At 41.0% G+C, this 23,829-nt stretch overlaps 2 protein-coding genes across 4 annotated transcripts in view; both read left to right on the top strand.

Moving 5' to 3' along the window:
* The first annotated feature begins 109 nt into the window (after positions 1-109).
* On the top strand, positions 110-7,879 carry LOC117248135 (uncharacterized). The gene is made up of 7 exons (XM_033612875.2): positions 110-2,259; positions 3,948-4,184; positions 4,358-4,447; positions 4,608-4,685; positions 5,142-5,420; positions 5,557-5,655; positions 7,015-7,879. The coding sequence occupies exons 1-7, from the start codon at positions 1,996-1,998 to the stop codon at positions 7,159-7,161; spliced, it is 1,194 nt and encodes a 397-aa protein (XP_033468766.1). The 5' UTR covers positions 110-1,995; the 3' UTR covers positions 7,162-7,879.
* A 3,736-nt stretch (positions 7,880-11,615) lies between these two features.
* mlip (muscular LMNA-interacting protein) overlaps positions 11,616-23,829 on the top strand; it is a 46,046-nt gene continuing 33,832 nt past the window's right edge. The window contains exons 1-2 of one of the 3 annotated variants that reach the window (XM_033613981.2): positions 11,616-11,844; positions 21,856-21,981. In XM_033613981.2, coding sequence (XP_033469872.2) covers positions 11,815-11,844; positions 21,856-21,981 — 156 coding nt within the window. In that variant the 5' untranslated portion in view covers positions 11,616-11,814. The remainder of the gene's footprint in view (positions 11,845-21,855; positions 21,982-23,829) is intronic. The other 2 variants (XM_033613982.2, XM_033613983.2) reach the window with 2 other exon arrangements.

Below are 23,829 nucleotides of genomic sequence, written 5' to 3' on the forward strand. Positions count from 1 at the left end.
TTTAATTTTACTCAGTTTAGAGAGAATAACAAAGACAGTCTCAGTCGAGTTGGACTTTAAAATGTCAGATTTAAAAACAAACTACAAGCTTTGGTGTGGTCTTTCTTAGTATCCATATCCAAAAATAATATATCGACAAAGTAATCTCTGACTTAAACTGGCTTGCTTTGAGGCAACAAACCAAATATTCCATTTCCTGACCCCTCCATTGCTTGTTTTGTCTGTCCAACAGCGCATGGTGTTTCTGTAACGCTCTGCCAGCATGTGCCATATTTGACTCGTCCACCCCGCACGTGCTGCATGTTGTACTGACGCTGGCATGCTTTGAGTATATCAGAGGATGAATGTTCATATTTTAATGTTAATGGCAAGTTCACATTTATTTGAATCTCGGTGTACATTCTTTAATAACCATTTGAGTATGACAATACTGTCTTTGATGTTGAATTAAAACTATTACAGCTACTCTCCAGTGAATTATCAGCTGGTTCAAAAAACATAAAAACTGATAACTGGCTGGAAGTATCAGTAACTGTGGTGTTTAGTTTCAGGCACTGAACTGTTTGTACTCATGTAGTGGTGCTTTATATGCCCCCGAAGTTTCTTTCAGGAACAGTTCACCCCAAAATCAAAAATACATATTTTCCTCTTGCCTCTAGTGCTATTTATTAATTTAGTTTTGGTGCATGTCTGAATGTTGGACATGAGGCCGTAGAGATGTCTGCCTTCTCTCTAATATAATAGAACTAGATGGTTCTTGGCTTGTGCTGCTCAAAGCACCACAAGCAAATAAATAAATGAATTAAAAAAAAAATACCAGCAATGTCTCTTTTCAGAAATCATGACCTGCTTGCTCAAGATATTGAGTTTTTTTTGGCACTTTGAGCACCACAATCTGACTGGCATCTGGTTTCATTATATCAGAGAGAAGGCAGACATCTCAAAGACCCAGCAACTCACACCAAAACAGTCTAGATCAGGGTGTCAAACTCATTTTAGTTTGTGGGCCACATGCAGCCCAATTTGATATCAGATGGGCTGGACCAATAAAACCATTGCACTAAAACCTATAAGTAACATCAGCTCCAATATTTTCCCTTTTCTTGTGTAAAGAATTACAGGTACATTCTGTAGACATTCATCCTTTTACAAAACAGATGAACAGCCTGAGATGTCTTGAGAAAAATAAGTTCAGTTTCAGCAGTATGTCTCAGTTTCAGTCTGCCTCTCACTGTCATTACATGTGCATTTATCCGCACATTTCCTGATACAGACTCTTTTGAACTGAAGCTGCTGATTAACAATATTTTGCACAATGTTCAGTATCTTTAAACAAGGTCACAGTAAGTATTCATGTTATATCACAGAACTTTATCCTGGTCATTAAACGCATTGTTTAGCTTGCTCTGAAACCTGGCACCTCGAAGTCTAGTCATCTAGTGGGCCAGATTGGACCCTTTGGCGGGCCGGTTCCGGCCTACGGGCCACATGTTTGACACCCCTGGTCTAGACTGATAAGTAGCACTACAGATAATATTTGTTTTATATTTTGAAGTGAAATGTCCCTTTAAGTGGAGGCTTCTTCAGTGACACTACAATACATTTCAAGCCTGACATACTTCTCTCTCTCTCTTTCTTTGCCTCCTCCTCAGGATGCATTAGAAGACTAATTTTGGGGAAAAGGCAGAGAAACAGATAAAGTTTTGGAGTTGCAGCTTTTATCTTGGCTGCTCTTTAGCTCCTCCAAACAGTTGTACTAGTGAGAGTGGTGCACTTACACTCTGCAGTAATGACTGTTTTGGTGCCCCCTGGTGCACAACACAGGCATGCATTATGAATTTTATTAGTGCCTTAGGAACATTGATCATGAGCTGCATAACTGGAGAGCATGAGATTCCTCCATGGATCAGCTGAGAGAAATCATGCTGCTCTTAATCAATCCTGCCACTTCAACATGAGGGACATGTTCTCATCAGACATTCTCACCACTGATCCATGACTGTCACTACTCATTTCCTTCAAGATATTACATTGAAATTAAATTTTCAGCATCGGCTGGTGTCTTCTGACTATCTCCAGGAGTGTAGAAAGCCTCATACTAACCCGTCCCTCAGGACCAGTTGCCAAAACTGGGCCATCCCAGGCTTGAGCTGGGTGGCAAAGCAGGAGAGACCTCAACTGTTCCCGGCCAGCGACAGTGTGTGTGGTCGCTGCTCCAGCGCAGAGAAGGAGGCGGAGGAAATTGAGCAACCTGAGGAGGTCTGTTTTCCAGTTTAGGTATCACCTCATGTTTCTTTACCCTGACTGCTCATGATATGCGGATGTACACATTTATCAGCTGCTTCCATAGCAGGTATTCTTCAGCTGGAGTTTTGCTGCAGATTTCCAATTATTCTATATTCGTTATTATGTTTATGTCAATAAACTCTATCTGAGAAGATTGTCTAAGGGGAGACACTACACAAACAAACAAACAAGTGTAACAGGAAAAAAATAAGAAAGAAAATATATACAATTAGATAGAAATAATATGAAAAGAGAGAATACATCGCCTATATTAATGATGCCCATCTTTCATCAAGCCTATCTGTTCTCCACTGTAATCATGCTGTGCTTCTCTCCATGATAATAATACTTTTGTTTTTTTTACCCCATCTCTCCAGTGCTTATGCTGGTGGGCTGTGAATTCACCCAGGAAACTTGTTCTACTAAAAGCAGAATTCTCATAAAAAAACATCTATCATATTACCAGGAGGTACACCCTGTATAAAATGTGCTAGATCTAAACTAAAGTTTAGACCCAACAACTGTTTAATCTCCTTTTAAACATTCCTGCAGAAATCCAGGAGCTCTAGGTATAAAACTCGATAAATCAGGTTTTGAATGCTACATGAGCAAAGATAGGAATGAAATTGGAAAGTCTGTGCTGCTGTTTAGATTTTTGAGATGTATGAGGAGAGGAAAAACTCATTTTGAGAAAATGGTATTTAAAGATATGTATTGTTAAATTTTACTCTTCAAAACACTACAGGTGAATAGGGTAAAACTTTTAACTATATACATATATGTTTATATTAATACTTAGGTATAAATTAGGGTAAATATTCATAACTATATAATGTTATGTCACTATGACACCTCCCCAGCTGATTACTTACATTAAAGGAACGGTGTGTAAGATTTAGGGGGATTTCGTAACATCTAGTGGCGAGGATTGCAGATTGCAACGAGCTGAAACTTCTTCTGGGTAGATTTCCTCCAGTGTTCATCATTTAGGAGGGAGCAGAGGTCTCTCCCTCTCCAAAACAAACAGACCCGGTGATTTACACTGGGGAAAACACTAAATAAAACAGTTTCATGTTACAAATCAGTGTTTCCAACACTCTTGTCATGGAGTGGCTGCTAATTATGGTGACTGATGTGAATCTGCAAAAACGAAAATGGCCCTATCTAGAGCCAATGTTTAGTTTAATCATTTTGGGCGACTGCAGAAACTAGGTGGTTCAACTTGGTGGACTCCATAGACAGAGACCCTCTCCCTATGTAGATGCAAACAGAACAATTCTTATTTTCAGATTTTTGAGAAACTAAAGTAAACATAATTTTAGATAGTATTTTTTGTAGTTTTCTGAAATTTTATGTGGTAAATAAATAAATATGCAAATTAGGCATTATCTAATTAAATATGGACTTTTTTGCATACATTTCTATAGCAGAAATTTTAACTAGAATAAACCTAAATGTGTGTTTTGGATGTGTTCTTTCCACTAGTCTAAAAGAGGACGTTAGTTTCCACCTGCAGTGTCTCCCCTTGAATGCGTCATCCATTTACAATCTCTCAATTTGCTAACGTCTCGTGAGTGAATTCAAAGTGAAAAATTTGAGGCTCCACTAATGTGTCTCGCAGACAGACAGCATAAAAGCATCAAATTATTTCTTATCACCAGGACGGTGCAGGCCAGCTGCCAGAGAGTGATAACTTACCACGACGGTTTCGCCATCAGAGAGGTGAAATCCAAGACGGGAGGAAAGCTCAGCATCACAGAGCTCTTAATGCAGGGTCCAGTCTCCATGGAGACCCCGTCCCCAACATAAAGGTCTCCATCAAAGGGCAGCTGAAATCTCCTTCGGGGACAGAGAAGACCCCCCCTCAAGAATCTTTCGTCTCCCAAGTGCCATTAAGAGTAACTGCACGCTGCATCTTTCTTAAATGTTTAATTATCTCTGTGGGGTTTCACTGTGTGCTGCAGGAAACTGTAGTGATTGTGGCAAATTATTGCTACTTTACTACTACTGTTTGTGTTGCTTCACTCAGGCCTAAATTGTATATAGATTCCAGCTAACAATTTCCTCTTAGTTACAGATCAAAGTGTCTGGCCGGAGGGGTAGTTTGGGAATCAGCATTGCTGGTGGGAAAGGCTCTCTGCCTTACAAGGACCATGATGAGGTTAGTGAGCCCGCAGTGCTCCATCTCTTGCAACACGTGCTTGTTTGGCTGAAGATAATGAGAAGCAGCAGCATACACGTTCAAATTTAACAACAGAAAAAGCTTTGAGCACAATGTAATTACAATTTTAAGTAAGGCTAATGTGTCTGTTTCCTTTCAGGGCATTTTTATTTCCAGAGTAAATAAAGGGGGCGCATCAGAAAAGGCAGGGGTCCATGTTGGAGATAGATTGCTGGAGGTAGGCTGAGAATAATATTTCTCATGTTTGTAACATCTGCTCATAATTTCCTATTTACAAACTATCAAATAAACCACCCAGTGTGTGAAATGTGTTGACTAAACTGTACTTTAAACTGGCTATAGGAATATCGTTACACAATGTCAGTGCTTCCTGCTGGTGTTCCTCTTGTGACCAATGGAGGGCATCATAAGACCAGCAGAGGACACTCAGCTGGGACTTCCCTCAACCATAAAGCCAGTGTGATGCTCACAAATAGAAAACAGGCAACATAAAATCCAAAATCAGTTTTTAAATTCATACTTTAATGATTCAAATGTGATTAGAAAATCCTCATCAGTGTCTGTAGTCCGAAGAGACATGCTATTTTTAGATGATCTATGCTGTGTGTCACATCCGACTCCTGCTCCTACTTTCACTGACCCTAAAAGTGTAATGCGACCTCGGCCCTTTCAGGTCAATGGCCTCAACATGCAAGCAGCGACCCACCACGAGGCAGTCAGTGCCCTCAGGAATGCTGGGAGCTGCATCAAGATGAAAGTACTCAGAGAGAGGCTGCTACCCCGAGGACAGGCGTGTGACCCCGAAGACCCTCAGGATCCTCAAAACATGACGGGGCGACAGTTGTGCAGCCAGGACGGTGGAGGCCAGAGAGACAAACAGCCCAAGATGGAGAGCGTGGAAGACTGTTTGTCCAAGAAGATTGAGGCGGTTGTCTGCAACGGCAACGGCGTTGTGGGTGGTTTCACATCACAGCACAGACAGAATATACTTTTTAAATGTCACCATTGGTGTGCTTCAAGTCACATGTGGATTTCGCCTCCACAATGTTCTGATGCCTTTCTTTCCTCTTTGTCTTTTTGTGTTTCAGTCTGATTTGGAGAGCGACCTGAACAGGACCTTGTCTCAAATGGAGGCGCAGGCCTTGATAAAAAATGACTCACTTCAAGGGGGAAAACAGACAATGACAGTAAGCACTTCCTTCTATAGGATATACACCACCTACTGTATCATCCAGACACACCAAACCATCATCAAAGAACTAGTGGCTACCAAGGCTGCCAACTTGAACACACTGCAAAGTCTACAGCCAGCAGCCAACGAGCACCTAAGTTCTGAGCCTTCGTGAGAGGAAATAACTCTCCATACCAGCAGGTTGCGGTAGGCTGTATCTGTCATTCTGAAAGTGAAATTCAGAGACTGACGGATTCAAGTTAGCCAGGTAGCACATCAATAACACAACCAGATGTTGAGAGAACAAATGATTTTTAGTGGAAAATGCTGCAAATAATTATAAAACTTTTTCTGATAAAGAGCTCAGCTAAAAAAATAATCTTACTTAATATAACAAGTTTGTTTTGATCTCACTTCCTCTTGACCCTGGCCGTTTGTTTGCCTTCCTCATTACCATTTCGGTCCCATGCACAGAGCTGTACTGTTAATCCAATTGATTTCACTCAGGGCTGGGCTCTGCTATCTCCAGCGCCGATTCGACATGCTGAATCGTCCAAAAAACAGGCGTCAAGGGCCAACTAGTACCAACAGTGCAGGACACACCGTAAAAACCAACACATTCTCACTCTGACCTCGTCACATATCAACGTTTGTTCATGGACCTTCTACGTCCAGATACGACCCTGGGTGTGTTGGTTGTTGATGTTCTGGCACACCGTGTCAAGTTCTGCCTGTTACATGCATTGTCTCCTTTCAAAATACACTTCCGTTTTCACAGGAAATTAACAGCTTACATGAAGTCTCTTTCAAAATAAACGCACTACATCAGTACAACACTGCGAATTGATGTTTTTTTCCCCTCAAACAACTAACGCAAAAACGCTAAAACACGTGGTTGGGTTTAGGAAAAAAGAACAGGGTTCAGCTTTATAATCATACGGGACGTGAACTCCCACCCACCCTACTCGGACTTTTTGTTCTTGTCCAGCTGTGTTTCCCCCTGACGCTACTGAGTGCTGTTAAACTATAACGGCAACCAGCCGCGTATCATGCCGACGTAAAGGACGGCTGTCTAATGCTGCAAGTGACTGCCCAAGTGGTGGATTTCGACGACTTCAGAATGAGACCGGGTTGTAAAAACTAAGGCGATAGATGCTCACCAGCCAGACATTGACCAAGTGCAATGTGTTGGTTTGGTGTGGCAGGACCCTTACTCTGAAATCACCTGATTTTCAGCCTCTCCCTGCAGAAACAAACATAAGAGAAGTAAATGACGTGACTGTTCTGCCATTTCATCATGTACACACTCTCTATCACATCAACAGCTTATTTTCCTTCCTAATCCTGTCCCCCTCTCTGGTAATCATCATGACAGATCCCGCGGATCATCCTCACTCATCCCTCTACCTCAGATGAAGATGTGGAGTTCTTGACACAGATCCCCAGCAGAGAGCCGGTACATGACTCTGACATTCCTGACAGACACATGCACTGTTTTGACAGTGCTTTCTACCCACCTTGACCACAGCGTAGGGGTACAAACATGAAGGACACAGACTGTTATTACCCAGCTCTTTTTTTCATGTTACTGAGGTGGATTAGTGTAAAACAAACTGTTGGAATGTGTTTTTTAAGCTTTTTGTCTGTCAGATTCAATTGCTGCTAATAGTATTTAGTGATATTAAAGTCATTTGCAAGAATGAATTTTAAAACTTTATTTTTATTACTAAAAACCACGGAGTTGAACTGTGCTACGACATTGAAAATAGACTGTAAAAGCATGAACAGACGGCTCTCTGATGTCCAAATGAACTACATGTCATTATATTAAACACAGTCAATAAAGGACGAACGCTGCTGGCTACCTCTACTTCACACCACTGTGCTGTAAATTATGGATGTGCTGGTAAATAGTGTCTCTTCCCATGAAAATGTGAAGCCCTCAAACTTTTATAGTCTGTACTGAGATAAAATGTCACGCAGAGTGAACAGGGAACACATCAGGGAGTCTGAATCCTGCAGCGTCCTGATCCAGACTGAACTGAACATCGTCCCACGCCTCCTGTACAAGCTAAATTCAGGATGGTGAGTTAGGCACTCTGCTTTCTGAGCAGAAAAAGAGAACTGTCATTTTGCTTGTCAACACCTGCTTTGTCTTATTTCACAGCTTTTACATTCTCGCATTAGAAACAGTTTATTGTTCAGTGTTCATTTTCTCATTAAAGTACAAATATATTGTTCCAAGTGTCTTTACTTTTCTTTGACTTGTAGACAAATCCATGCTGACATGTGCACTGGCATGAACACCTACAATTCAGTTAAAGAGCCCTGCAAAATGTCTCACTTCCATAAGAGAGGTGGCAGATATTCAAGGTTGTAATTTGTTGTGGTGCTGTGCTGGATTGCAGCATATTGCAAGAGTTCTTGTTATTGTGTCCATCCCGCTGTATGTCTGCTCTTGACCACATCGACACTGACTTGTTTTTATCAGTGATGCTCCGCAGTGATGACTGTCTGCAGGGTGATAATAATCTGGGGACACACTTTATTGGAAAACACATTCAGTGTGTGAGATTCAATCCAGACTCAATTACTGGCTGGTGGAGCTCATGTTGTGAGGCTCGAGTCTCAAGAGGTGTTCATGTAAAGTTGGACCTGAGGAGGCCAAGCATAGATTTTAATGATGACAGTCGAATTTAGCTTTAGTCTTGTATGTGTATGTGTGATATAAATGTGTTTATATCACATAAGTCTTGGCAGCTTAAAATTAGGAATGATAGTCCACTTATAAAAAATGAAAGTTCACTTTGCTATGTATACCATTGAAAAAGGCAAACCCATCTGTATCACGTTTTTTTAATGGTCAGTAGCATCAAAAACAAAATTATATGCTTATTCTACATAAGCTATAAATAAACTATAAACGGATTAAATTAAATGGATAATTTCTTATGCTTGTTGGTATGTTTTGTCACATACAGATGCAGTGATGATTGCTGGGTGATACATATGTTGATGCTGTCCACTGTTGAGTCTCTGTTTGATCACGTGACAAGACGATATGTGAACAATTCCATGCACTAAGGCTAATCATAATAGCACGCACGGGGGGCCATTTACCTTATGCCACTGGTGAAGGTTGCAGGCACTTAGAAATTACGTTAAAGAGGTCATGGTTTGGGCCAGTAGCCAATCTTTGAAATTCTCTGAAATAAAAATGTAAATTTATAAGACAAACCTCACAAATGTACCACCAGAAAGTCAGATAATATAGAATAAAACGCACCATGGGGGCACCAAGATGTGGTGGGTGAGTGGGCTGCGTACAGGGCGATCACACAGAGGACGGGGCTTTGTGTCCTCTGTGAGTCAACCTTGGCTTTTTATTTTTAGACTCAGCTGCCTTGTTATTATCAGTTTTTGTATAAAGCTGCCGAATGCACACTGGGCACATAACCTTTAGCAGAATACTTTAATAAAACCATTTCAGCGTTGCTAGAATGCCCAGGAATATACACCATGAGTGCAAATGCCATTGTTGGCTACAGACACCAGGGTGCTAAGAGCATCTGCCAATTTGTTTCTGACCGGTACATCCACTGAGTTCCCCACTGAGTGGAAGGTGATCATGGAGGCTGTTTGAATTCGTCTTACTTCTGAGTTCAACATTGCACACACAAACATCCCCAGCCTCTGTTATGTTTGCAGAACACATCAGCTAAGAACCAAGAACAACAACAACAAATGGAGAGGATGGCACAACAGTAGTGACAAAGACACTGGCAAGCAATGGCACTGGGATCATCTTCAGAGCGGTTTGATGAACGATAGAAACACAGCCAAACAGAATCCATCAGAATCAACTGAATGTATTCCTCTGTCTGAGATAAAGGAACATTGAGATCTGCCACAGGTATCATTTGTAAACTGCTGTGCTGTGTGAGACCTGAACACCCACAGCAACAGTGAACTTGAGTGTTATATCGTAGGCAACTGGACTTGCTTGAGTTTCTTGACACACTAGCGAAGCCTCTTGGATGAGAGGTGAAACGTCTTCAAGAAACTCAAGCAAGTCCAGTTGCCTACGATATAGCACTTAAGATTACCATGACCTGGGTGACTGCGAGTCTTCACCAACATACAGGAACAGTAACTAACAGGGGCAGGGCGAGCAAACTGTCAGCTCAATATACTTGGCCTCATAGTTACAGCTTTAACTGATCTGTCAGCTAACATTTGCAAACTTTTGCTGTGTACCAAACCTTAAGAGTCGGTTTGCGGACTCTGTAAGTGTGCTACCGTCAGACTGTAGCCTCCTTTGCCACTGTCACACACAGGAAAAGTTCAGAAGTGTTTGATGACCCATACTTTTTGATTGCCTTACTTTTTTTGTCTCAGTTACTTCACACTTTCATAAACTTAAAATCCATTTCCATACTTCATCTAGTGTAGAATATTATACCATGCACAACCAGTGGACAAAAGTTAAAAGATCAGTCATGAAAATTTGTTGATATTAAGTTAACTGATCCGAATGAATCACTCTATTTCACGCCATGGTAGATCCACGTGTTCATTGTCTATCTGCAACACTCTCAGACCATCTAAAATCACTTTACATAATTTGTTTGGTTTCTCTGTGGGGGATTTCTTTTAATATTTGGCAAGTATCTCATTATGATGATAATGATCAACACTGCACATTTAGACTCCAGCAATATAAATGAAGTGATTTAACAATTTATTTCTGCCCTAATTAGAGCTATCTCTGCTGCTGGTGTTCGCTAAATGGATAAAGTTAGTGTTCCAGTATCAGAGAATTACCTTGAGGCTCAAAGCTAATACTAAGAGTCACATGTTATGCCAGAAATCAAAGCAAATAGATGTGACTTTCTGCTTTCTCCACAGATACTGAATATTAATTAGAGGCAACAGGATTATGTGAAAATCATGAAATGGTTCATGGCTATAATTTAAGATTTGGCTGCTATCAAAACTGCTTAAAATCAGATGTTCAAAAGCGTTTACATATTTACACTGTCACATGCTTTTTGTCCCCCTGAGCCTCTCTGAGGGAATATCACAAAACTCCAGAGAGGTAATGTGGCAGTGTCATTGCATGGCGTATTGTGATTTTCTGTGTCTGCGGCTGCCACAGAGACACAGGGGCATGGGAGACCGCATGGAAACAGACAAGAGCAGCTGTGACAGGAATGAAGAATGTAGTGTACTTAGGGGATTAGCATCCACTCCAGAGGTCTGCTTTCACTCACTGATAAGGGAACAGAGAAGTCAGTGCAGCCCGAAACAAGCAAGTAAATGAATTTGTTTCAAGCCCCCCTGATAAGTCATTATTGGAAACATGCCGAGACACTTTTGTCACATCAGTCTGCTGGCTGGTAGGAGTTTAAATTATCTGAAGGGTTTTATTGTTGGTATGATTTTAAAAGTAGTGTTCGGTATTAAAAACACATTAACTGTCAGACATGCCAGTTCAGACACAAAAGGCTTCATTCAGTTTCTATTCAGCAGCTTCAGTGTGATCTCTCCACAGCAGACCTGAGCTAAAAAAATCTGTCATGAATGTTTAATATGACAATCATGAGAAAACTAAGACAAATGTTTGACTTCAGTTTGTTCTCCAAGGCGACACACAGGTCGTTTGTTATTGTCCAGTCAATACAGTCATCTCCACCGCGCTTATTCATGATCTAAGCTCAGTCTGCCAAGATACCTGTCATGCTTTGAGCATCATAATATGGCAGTATATAACACCAAAAAAGCCCACGCTGGGCAGGTATACACAACTTTGACTCATTCATGGCAATAAAAGAGAGTTTATTTAAAAAAAAAAAGGTGTTGACATTGAACATGAAAAACTCTCCAGGGACAACAGAGCTGTGTTGTTCGAAGCTCCGAGTGTGGGTTACTGGTGCCCAGCAGGCTGACTGCTGTCTGCAAGCTATTTGTGGCTATTATGTGTCTATAAAAGGAAATCTGTGGGGCGATACACGCACCGACAGTAATACACTTTGAACTTTGCGAGGCGGGCTGAAAAGTGTGCATCTTGCTTCCCGTATCCGCTTTGATCAACAATTTAAGTGCTGAGAGAAGTTTTCCTGAAGCACGGACATGAGCAGCACTACTTGTGGATGGAGAGGCATTTGAAGCAGAAATGGACGGTCTGATTAAGAGTCTGGGGAAGGTAAGAGGGTTTGAACATTTTTGTTTTGTTTGGAATGATTGTTCTTCTTCTAACACATTTGTACCAGATAAAAAACCTCTTCTTGGGGATTTTGCTGTAAGGTTGGAGTAATATCACTGACCTGCCTTTAGTTTCCACTAACCTTTGTAGCTATAATGTTCTGGCTTTAAATGACTCTTTGAGATGATTTTAGATTTAATCCATCAGCACTATTAACCCCAGCATTGTGCCCTTTACCACCCACTGCCACCTTCCAGGCTTTCACACATAAACACAGACACAGTATACACTCAGACGCTGCTACTTGATACTTATCCTGTTATGTCCTGTCAAACAAGGATGAAAAACAGTTACCGAACTGCTTATGGGTGAATTTAAAAAAGTACCAACCACACTAAGAATCACAAGAATAAATGTAAATGCATCTTGTCAGTGTTAATATGTGGTGAAAATTGCATTTATGCGAGTACATGCTTCACTTCTATAATGTTTTTTAACTTCTACAAAGCATCTGAAGGTCATATAGATGCCGTTATAATGAATAAAATCATCATAGAAAAATTTAAAGTATGTGAGAAATTCTGAGACTTCTTTCAAAAGAAGTCTTTACTCAACCCCAATGGCATTTTCTTCCTTTGTATGCTGCTTTTTAAAATTACAGGCATTGATTGAAATATGTGCATTCTCTTGTTGTTTTTGTCCTTGCGTATAAGACTTGGAGTCATAAAAATTGTTTATTATGTGAGAAAGATAACCCAGTGTTCTCAGTAGCAGCTGGCAGTGGGCTATATTTGCACACCCTATCTACTCCGGAGGGAGGGGCGGTGTGTTTGTCTGTAATTAAACTCTTTACTTAGTGACACGCCCAACTGTTTATGTGTTTACTGTGGCACAACGTGAGCCACTACAGATATGCATTTTTAACATCTGTGGAGTGCAGCATTTTCAGCAGCAATTGTGCTTTTGCTCTGAAGAGGAATAGCTCACAATGTGGCACCCAACTGAGCATCATTGAACGCAATATGAATGAATATGTGGATAATGAATGCAAAGCTTATGGAGCGTATAGAGTGCTCCTTAAAGTTGAGCTTCTGCAGAGGAAGCATTAGAAATAACATCCCTTGTTTTCTTTAAGTATGTTTGTCACTTTCTGGCTGTGCACTGTTTACGACTGTCCCCTTTAAAGGTCTCCACAGGGTGGTCTGCTTCAGAAAATGATTTAGTGCTGCTTTTATTCTGTCATTGGGATGCATCCGACATGCCACAAGAAATAACTGAGCGAGAGCACGCATGCAGTGAGGCAACATGTAGCACAGTGAGCCAGTGGCGGCTGGAAATGTGATCTATGGGGACGGTGTGACCTTGGCAACACTCAAAGCTATTAAACATTCAAGAGGGCTCCGATGGGCAAGTAGGAAATGCACGGTTTGACCTTTCACAGTATAAACTTACTCTGCTTTGACTACAGAGGACATGCAAACAAGGAGGTTACATAAGAACATGATAAACAAGTTCATGAGATGGCACATGATTACTTTAGCCGAGGCATTTGTTCCGTTTCTTTATTTATAGCTGATCATGGATACACTGGTGTCGCTGAGATAAATATCTTGGCTGTCTGAAGTGTATGTGAACCTGCTCGGGCTCAGGAACTAGGTGTCATGTCACAAAGAACATGGGTGGCATGGGTTAAAGGAAAGTGGGGGAAGAGGTACCCAGGTCGTTGACATAAGTGATGCACAATGTAAAAATACTCCATTACAAGTTAAGGTCCTGCATTCAAAATGTTAACTAAAAGTGCATAAGTATTATTAACAAAATATACTTAAAGTATTGAAACTAAAACTATTTATCATACAGGCAGAATGGCCAGTCAGTGTTAAGGCCCAAACACACCAAACCAACTTCAGAGAGCAAGCAGCAATGACAGTCGACTGCTAAGTGACCTCATGTTGCCTGTATCTGAGCCAAAAAGTTGCACAAGAACACACTGCTATGACCACAGCTGACGGCCAACTAGAACGAACATTCTGTGCCTGCCAGGAAATAATTCTCTCATACCAGCAGGCAGCGGCGGTCTTTATTCATCACTCAAAATGGGAAACCAGAAGACCGTTTCAACGCTAGTTAGCCAGTGAGCACATTAGCAATACAATCCAGTGTTGAAAGAGCAGACTATATTTACTGTGTGCCAGTTAACAACAACACAAACCATCATGATACTTTTCTGCTAAAGAGCTCAGAACAATCGTACCTTATGTAACAATTTTGTTTTGGTCTCACTCCCTCTAGACATTTGCTCTTCGTTTACTTTCCTCATTTTGGTTTCTCTTCTCGTGCACTGAGCTGAACTGCCAATCAGAGTGGTTTCATTCACCGACACACTCCGCCATCGCAATCACAATTCAATATGCTGAATCAGCTCAAAAAAAGCCAACAGGGGCTGATGAGAGGCAACAGTGCGGGACACACCGCACTGACTAGGGTGTCAAATGGGGAACTGCCCATTGGTTCGACAGCCCATTGGTTCGACATCCCATTGTTCCAACCATATTAAACTCATTGTTCCGAAGTCCGTTCCGAAATCATCATGATGCCCTGTGGTTAAGGTCTGGTTAGGTTTAGGCACAAAAACCACTTGGTTAGGGTCAGGAAAAGATCATGGTGTGGGTTAAAATGAAAAAGAAAGTGACAAACTCATAAGCCGTGAGCCTGCTCCGCCTCAAGCCGGTCGCGGCGGGCGTATGGTGCGCAGTGACCAGCTTGAGGCGGAGCAGGCTCACGGCTTATGAGTTCAGCACCGCGGACAGTCGGACTAATAGGATGTCGAACCAATGGGCTGTCGAACCAATGACATGGACCCGTCAAATGCGCACCGATGGCTTGGTGTGTTATTGCACAGAGTACAGGTACTGAGACAGTGAAATGTGGCTAATCATTATTATATGTTTTTGGGCACATATCTAGTTGTCTCAGATTTTTTATTTATGGTGTCACTTGCTGAGATTTTAGCTTTTCAAATGATGATCAGTAAGTGCGTGCTCGGACATCATCCCTTGAACCTGTCGAAAACTCTGCTGGAGAGATGCAAGTTTGTAAATGTGTAGAAATTATTTGTAAATTGTGGCTCAGAAGGAAGAGCGGGCTGTCCATTTATTGAAAGATCAGTAGCTCGATCCCCGGCTCCTCCAGTCCATGTGTCGAAGTATCCTTGAGCAAGATACTGAATCCAAGATTGCTCCTAATAGCTGTTCCATCAGTGTGTGAGTGTATTAAAAATTGAGTAGCAGGTGGCATCATATGCGGTGGCCTCGGTGAATTATGTGTGTGGATGGGTGAATGTGACTGGCAGTGTAAAAAGCACTTTGAGTGGTTGGAAGACTAGAGAGGCGCTATACAAGTGCAGGTCCATGTACCATTCCCTTTCAATTTTGTACACACATTATACCAACAAGGAAGATTTATAGAAACTCTGAGTGCTTCTGAGATCGTATGAGTTATGCTGTGGTCACATGGAATCAAGGAGATGGTAGATGATAAATTGGATATCATTTTAGTGGATGAAAGGAGGCCGGTAAAATTAGGAGTCCCCCGTGACAGAATTTCCAACCCAAAAAGCTGACTAATTGTGGCGCTGTGCTCTGTATATTTTCCTGCTTTTTTTTGTCCTTTCGCAATCAAACACCTTAATAATACTAACCAGTTAATTAATAGTAAGTTAATTTTAGGCCTTGGTAACTTGTGTTTGCTCCATTAACGAATCTGTACTGTGGCAGGGTGGTGGTGATTTTAAGGGCACTCACTAGAAAGATGAGGAGCTGACACACCACCCTAGGAATTTCACCTGAGGACTCATATTACTTTAAATAACTCAGAAGGCACTCAGGTCCGTTATACTACGAGGCAGGAGATGTACATCCATCCAACAATAATTCTTAATTAGCAATCTCTTAAAATGATTAATCATAAAAAAAGCAATATGAGTAAAAGGGACAGTCAACACACATTCAAACACTCAGTGGGGACAGGCAAGGGGAATTGACTGAAGCTGAGGTTTACCAGTGGAGAGGTGGGCCAATAAGGGAGGATGGTAGCCCAAATGGGAGTCACCCCATATGGCAAGCCGTTTTAACATTTAATTGCTAAGTTTGACTATCCGGAATTACCATTATAGATATCAACAACATCATTTTGACTAGTCGTAATGTCATTGTGACTAGTATGCATTTTAATTGAAGATATCTATAACGTCATTCTGACTAGTCAAAACTACAGTTACAGATATCTGTAATTCAGTTTTGACTAGTAACATTCAAACTATTTTTGCCATTAATGTGTATGAGGTTTGTCATTATAGATATCTCCAATGTAGTCTCCAATGTGAATTGGAGATATCTGTAATTCAGTTTGAGATATCTACAACGTCATTCTGACTATCTGAAACTTAATTCAAGATATCTAGAAAGGACCATGTAGATATCTTCAATTGATGATAATTAAAGATATCTTGAACTTGAATTATGACTAGTCAAAATGACGTTATAGATATCTGAAACTGGAATTACAGATATCTACAATTCAGTTGCAGATATCCGCAACTACGTTGGAGATATCTACAATGACAAACCCCATACACATGAATGGCAAAAATAGTTTGAATCTTACTAGTTAAAACTGAATTACAGATATCTGTAATTAGAGTTTTGACTAGGCAAAATCTAATTACAGATATTTTGAGTAAGAGTTTTGACTAGGCAAAATTATGTTGCAGATATCAGTAATGCATATCCAGTCTAGCTATTAAATGTTAAAATGGCTTGCCATACACCCCATGTCACACATGCACACACATGCATGAATGATGAAGATGAGGGTGGACAGGTGAGCACAGCACACACGAGGGCGATACCACCACCAGAAGACACCAGCCCCACCACTAAATTGGCCTCAAAGAAAGAGGGCTTGGATGACAACTACCTGTCTACCTGCCCATCCATGCCGATTGGCTAGAAATTGCCGAGGAATTTAGACAGCAAAACAATACAAGCCCATTTAGGCTGAACAGGACGACGAGATATCTCTGTCTGTCTGTACGAACTCTTTGATACAAAGTGTAAATGCATATGTTAGTTCTCAGCTGTTTCTGTCTTCTGCTTCCTCTGGAAAATTAAATGACCCAGAGAGGCCAACAACCCTGAATGAACTCAAAAAGCCTCATATTTGGTTTGAATAAATGTCATCTTTATGACAGAAGTGACATTATGATCCTGCAGTTATTTCAATGCTACATCTGGACACACAGATAAGACCAGTATATTTGAGACTGGAGGCTAATGGAAAGGTTGTTTTGACAGCAAATACGAATTTTCCTCATTGCTTCATTTGAATTCAGATGGGGTTTTTTTTTCGTCTTTGCCAGTTCTTCAACATGTGGACATGTTTATTTCAGAGGCTTTTCTTGCCATTAAAGTAACTCCCTATGGACTCATGGCACTCATGTTGAATAACAGCACCTCTATTGTATGTACGTTGGATGAATCCTGAGGAGGTTGCGATGTGCCCAAACCTTGATGTTTAGAATTAAACAAAAAGATTGCATCAGCGTTACATCAAAGTGCGCAGCTTTTCTCTCCTCTCTTTTCTTTGATGTTGACTGGCGAGCTTGCACCTCGCTACAATAGGTGAGCTTTTTATTCAGCAGATAGAACCTCAGCATTATTTTACATTTCCACTGATATTTATGTAGCTGATGCATTTACTTTATCTGAACATGTTAAATATGTCAAAAACAAACCCTCACCCACTAATATGCCTCGGTAAATTATACATAATGACTCGGAGATCAGTGTTTTTATCTTGATGTGTTGGGTGTTATAATGAAAAAGGCCTGTTCAAATTGAGCTGAAGGGCAGCAGAGGTGCTGGTGAACTTGTTGAATAGCCATGCTTTCAAAACTTCCAATGGCCACAGTCCTTCTCGACATTTAAAAGTATAGCACACCATAGGGCATGCCAAAATCTCAAGGCACATTTTGTCTCTTTTCTTTCGCTGGTAGGGTGCTTCGCTGGTGCTTTGTTGTAATTTGCTCCAAAAAATAAACTGGCTGCCAATCACGGCTTTTAATGTGTCGCACACTTGTAATTCCCATGCACTAACTGCGAAAAATAGGTTCCCTGTGAAGGTTTTTAAAATTAAAGCTAAGATTGGCTCTTTATCAGGAAGTGGGATAGGAAGTTGAATACTGCAATATTAATGTGTGGTTATCACAGAATTCCACGGCACACTTGGATTGGCATCACGGCACACCATTTGAGAATCACTGGCTGCAGTGGTGCAGTGGTTAGCATTGTTACCTAACAGCAAGAGGGTTATTGTGCAAACCCAGGGTGGTGGGTTTGAACCTAAGGATGGGGGAGCCCTGCTGTGTGGAGTTTGCATGTTCTTCCCGTGTTAGCTTGGGTTTGCTGCCGGTACTCCAGCTTCCTCCCACAGTCCAAAGACATGCAAGTTAACTGGTGGCTCTAAATTGTCCGTAAGTGTGAATGTGAGTGTGAATGGTTGTCTGTTTCTATGTGTCAGCCCAGTGATAGTCTGGCAACCTGTCCAGGTGTACCCTGCCTCTCACCCAATGTCAGCTGGGATATGCTCCAGCCCCCCCATGACCCCCAAAAGGATAAGCAGTTATAGAAAATGAATGAATGAATGAATGGCTTTGATGTATGTAATAATGCATAGAAAAAACACTAATCATTCAATCAGATTCAAAAGCTGTTAAAGGCATTAATGTTTTGTTTTCTTTAAAAAGTTTATGTGACAGAATTTTTTTACACCCAACCATGAGGCTACACAGACTACAGAGGAAATCATATAAAACATTTTTTTCTCCTCATGTAAGGCAAATACCAGCACTCATTTTGGAAACAGAAGTTGCCTTCAAGTGCAGTCAAGTCGTTCTTGAAGTCCAGCATGTAATTATCAGACATGATGCACAAAGTAAGAACTTAAAAAATAGTCACAGCAGGAGCCACAACATGTCATCCAAACAATACACACAATTTTACATTTTAAAATGAAGCTCTGTGAAATCTAGCTTTGTTAACATCTTGGTGATCATTTTGTCTCGGAGCTTTCATCTTCTTCAAATGTTCGACCCACCAAATATTATTATATAAGAACCAGGCAAGCTGGTGGAACCGCAGTGAAACTGTGAGATGAAAGGTGAAAAGTAAACTAATTCTTTGACTGCATCTACGTCAACCAGCGGGGGTTGTGTGATCTATTTTTAATAGAATCTCAAGTATGTGCTACAATAACTGCCACTGATTAGTGTAGAAAATCTCAGTGCCCTTTTCCTTCAGTTTACATTTTACAGATGACCTGTCGACACTGTGGAGAGAGGGAGCGTGATTAGTAAGCAGCATCAGGCGCAGTACTTTTGAGGAGTGTGTTTTGATTGCCGTAGTGAGAATAAATAGGAAACGTTTTCACATGTCCAGACTATGAAATTTCATTGAACACAAACAGCACTGGGCATTGTGTTGCCACCTTAGTAATTGAAGCCCTGCTCACATTTATGGACAGCATATAGAGTGGCTCAACTACCAAAGTGTGCGTTCACTGAGAAAGAAACGTTTTTATGAAAAAAAAAAAAAAAAATCCACTGATTTTCTGAATTAACAAAATAATAATTTCATTCATTCAGAAAAACAAGAATTTGCAAGATTATTATGTTGTTATTTCAGAAACACAAGAGCAGAATTTTTTGTATATGTTTTTTTCTTGTAATTTTGAGATAATAATTTCATTAATTCAGAAACACAGAGCATTTTTCCCCAAGTGCATTTAACATTAGTAAACTTGTAAGCTTAATAACTGGAAACATAGATGTTCCCCTTGAATTTAGATTTTTACAGCTCTAATTATTTCAAGATAATCAGTACAGAGAGATGTTGTGGTGTTTTCTATGTGGTGCAGCTCCACCAGCATGAGGGGCCCCAGTGAAAGTCGACCCATTATTGCTGATGGCGTGAACGTTGCCCTGTACCCACTGAGCTATGCAGCTAAGAAAAGCTGAGAGCCGGATGCAACAGGTCACCTCTGCAGACAGAACAGTGGTTTCACAGTATGGACCTGCTTGTCCCAGAGGTTGTGACAAGCTGTGACAATGTAGCAACAGCTGGTATTGTCTTCACCTCATGAGTCTGAGAGAGTGTGTCATCAACGTGGTTCATGCGACACCAACTGTAGCAGGAACTACCACAGAAGCCATTTTGAGTATTTTGCCAGGTGTTTATATGTCTGTCTGTCTTTTGTAAATGTGATGACGTCGTGATCAAGAGAGATCAAAATGAAGGCCAAGTTCAAAGATGGGTGAAGTCCAAGCAAGGTGGGCAAGTAGGGCAGTAGGAAGTAGGGAGGGCGCCACAGGCCCCCCAACCTTACGCCCCTGGATCACTGTATTGCGGCTGGTGTGATCCCAGCACAAGATGGGCTCTAGTTTTATAATGTCAACACCAAAGTGGATTTAAATAAGCCTTTTCATTTTCACAGAGGACACCAATAATTATTTGGCAGTGAAAGTGCTATTTTGAAAAAAGCACTTTATAGTAAAGCAGCCAGTCAGGGACTGCGTTGCAGTTGCTGAGGTAAAGCCCCGTTTTCACCAAACTCTTTCAGTATGGTACCTTTGGAACCAAAAGTAACCCTTCAGACATGGTACCTAGGCACTAGCTTTTCCACTGCTACCAGTACTCTTAAATGTGGGTGGGGTAAGTAAAATTATCGCAGAAATAGAGTCAAGAACAAGAGTATGCACTTACAGAGTTTCTCAGAGGAAAAGAAGTTTTCACCATTCTTCTGTCTATATTCCACAAAAACTTGTTTCCAACTGGCTTCGTCAGCGATGAACATGTTCCCCTGTCTTTTGTTATGCTGATTGACTGAAGGAGTTTGTCTGTCATAGTGAGTACCACTGAAAGAGTTTGGGGTGGCACAGTGCCCAGACTGATAATGAGAGCGAAACAGAATGATGAGCTCACATCACACAAAGCCATGAAGCAAGATGCCACACTATACAGGCAGAAGTTAAAGTTCTGCATTCATTGCAGTAATCAAACAGTAGGGTAAAATCAGTGTACAATGTAAAACTTTACATGAAAGATACTTAAAGAAAATCAACATTTTAGTAAACACACGTATTCGTCTTCTTCCCGTGACACAGATGATCAATACTTCTCTTATCTCTGTCCATTTGGCTACAACTAGCATCTGGTTATCTTGGTGTAAAAACTAGAAATAGAGGCGGACAGCACCTCTAAAGCTCACTAATTAATGCTTTATATCATTATATTGTTTTATCGAGGGTTGTGCTGGGCTATTTCTTTCCATGCTGTGACATCACTGGAACTTTTAGTATCACCATGGTGCTGACATTGGGCAGGTTGTCTGGTTCCTGCAGTGGTAAAAGCCAGTAGATATTAAAGATGCTCAGGTTTTAGTCACCTTAACAGTTTAACACAAAAAAACCTTTGGCTTGTTTTTATGGAGTTTCTGAATAATATTTGACATTTCTCACCAAAACTAACAACACAGCACAAATAAAAAGACTTGTGTTTGGTGCCTTATGCAGAGCCGACTTAATTGCAGCTCATTACTCCTCATTGAGTCTGGGTGTTGAGGCTTTGAGCTGCAGGGTGCTAAATTGCCTGATCTGTGTGTGATGATGGCTCATTAGTGGTGGGGTATAGTTACTCAGCCCTGCCAGGCAGAAAGAAATACGATATTCTAAATCTGAAATTCAGTGTGTGACAATTGGTGAGTGGCTGAAACATGGATTTTATTGAGAGCTTGACACAATGCCGTAAACTTTAATCGAGGAGAAGTTTCATTATGCTTGACTCATCAGTCACTGTGAGTAAACAGGCATTTTTTGCTCTGCAGAGGGATCACTGGGGAATGATTATGAAGAGCTTGTAATGTGGATGATCTGCTCCTCTCCTCTCTTTTTTACAGATTTCAATAGGAGTGCCATCTAAGCCCTCTATTTTCACATTTGTGCCAGTGGTGCAGAAATTACCAATTGAAAGCATTGTTACGGAGGAGGAGAGATCTGGAGCTCTGACAGGAAAACCAAATAAGGTACAACAGCAGCAGCAGCAGCAGCAGCAGCAGCAGCTCACACCCGGGAGATTAAAAAGTGATATTATCACCAACTGGTTTTCATTTACTGCTTTGATGACAATGTGTTAATCAGAACACACATACTGACTTTATTTGTGTTATTAATGTAGCTAATTTAGCTAATTGGTCACTTGGTGCTCAGATGGACCAACTTGCTCATATTTTATACTTTGGGGAGAACTCTCTAACGTTGAAAATGAGCTTGCTTAGCCTGCCTGACTCCTCACTAATCTTCAGCCAGTTTATTCCATGAATTGATGTAATCTTGTTTTTGAGCCCGCAGCCTCGTGCTGCGTGCTACCAGTTATAATGCTCTGTGCCTGTTTAATAATGATGGCGGCATATGACCTTGCCCACTTTCTTCTTGTATTTGTCAAACACGCCACTCTGTTCCACACTTCAAACTTTTAAGTCCTGATTTACAATACTTGTTTTTGCAAAGCACGTCTTCAAAAATTCCACTTCTAACTGTATTTATTTGAACACTTTCAACAGTAAAGCCAAAATAACTTGCAAAATCTGTGTGTGAGTGTGCAGAGAACTCTTAATAACAATAATGGGCAACATCATGAGCATGAGATTTGTCTGAATCGCAACAAATTTTGAATAGTGAAAATAGTTGTTTGAAATAAATGACTCAGTTTCTAGTGATAATAATAATACACTGGATTCGTATAGTACTTTTCTGGATACTCAAAGAGGCTTTACAGAGGACAAGAATGACAAAACAAAAGAAAGAAAACAAACAAATGAAATAATCAATAAGAAGGGAAACTATGCAGAGAGAAAGAAGAAGATAACATTTTTTTAGAGGTTGTAGAGGTGGTAGGAGCCAGTGGAGGTTATGAAGGACAAGGCTGATGTGGTCACAGGTGTGAGAGCGTGTGAAAAGACAAGCAGCTGTATTCTGGATATATTGTAGTTTCAGGAGAGCTCTGGATGATGAGCCTTAGAGGAGAGTATTGCAGTGATCAAGTCTGGAGGTGATGAATGCATGAATGAGAGTCTCTGCAGCTGATGGACACATGGAGGCGGGCGATGTTTCTAAGATGGAAGAAGGCTGCTTCATCATGTCAGTAGTATGAGGATTAAAGCACACGCAGTGTTAACATGTGTCCTGGGTGATCGGCTCACAGAGGAGCACAGCTTTATGTCTGTCTGTTTACACCTGGCATTAGAATGAGTTTCTACATGTGTCTCAAGTGACCACAAATGATTGGATCTCTCTTCCCCGCTCTATGTGCAAAGAAACATGTATCATTTCCACTGACCAAATGTGTTGTCTGGATCTGCGGGAGATTTTTATGCCATCTGTACACTTACAGCTATAAATATTTAAAATTGCTAAAATCGTATGTAGTTGCAGAGCTGCACGTAGTGCATAGTTTCACTCTGCCCCTCCCTGCCCTTCTTTCTCACTGTTTATCATGAGATAAGCGCACCCCGCACTCCTGCTGCCCTACTGGCGCTCGGAAACTCCTGCAGTGGGAGTGTGAGCTCTGCACTGGGAACAGTTGGTGAAAGTTCGCCTGTATCAACCCATTCTCACTCTGGCCTCGTCACATATTGACGCTTGGTCATGACGTCCACATACAGCGTGCAAGGTGCCCTGGGTGTCTTGGTTGTTGATGTTCTGGGAACATGTTCTGCCTGTTAACATGCATTGTCTTCTTTCAAGATACGCTTCTGTTTGCACAGGAAATTTAACATTTACATGCAGTCTCTTTCGAAATAAACACACTATGTTGGTACAACACCACAAATTGACCTTTTTTTATTTTATTTTTTCACTTCAACAACAAACAC

The sequence above is a fragment of the Epinephelus lanceolatus genome, chromosome 17 (assembly GCF_041903045.1).
Source record: "Epinephelus lanceolatus isolate andai-2023 chromosome 17, ASM4190304v1, whole genome shotgun sequence".
In the NCBI taxonomy this organism is placed as follows: domain Eukaryota; kingdom Metazoa; phylum Chordata; class Actinopteri; order Perciformes; family Serranidae; genus Epinephelus; species Epinephelus lanceolatus.

Bases quoted from the DNA above. Each gene is read 5' to 3' on its own strand.
- LOC117248135 (XM_033612875.2), top strand. From the start codon at position 1,996: ATGACTGTCACTACTCATTTCCTTCAAGATATTACATTGAAATTAAAT. The intron at 2,260-3,947 runs GTCTGTTTTCCA...TCTTATCACCAG, and splicing joins AAATTGAGCAACCTGAGGAG to GACGGTGCAGGCCAGCTGCC. The intron at 4,185-4,357 runs GTAACTGCACGC...ATTTCCTCTTAG, and splicing joins TCTCCCAAGTGCCATTAAGA to TTACAGATCAAAGTGTCTGG.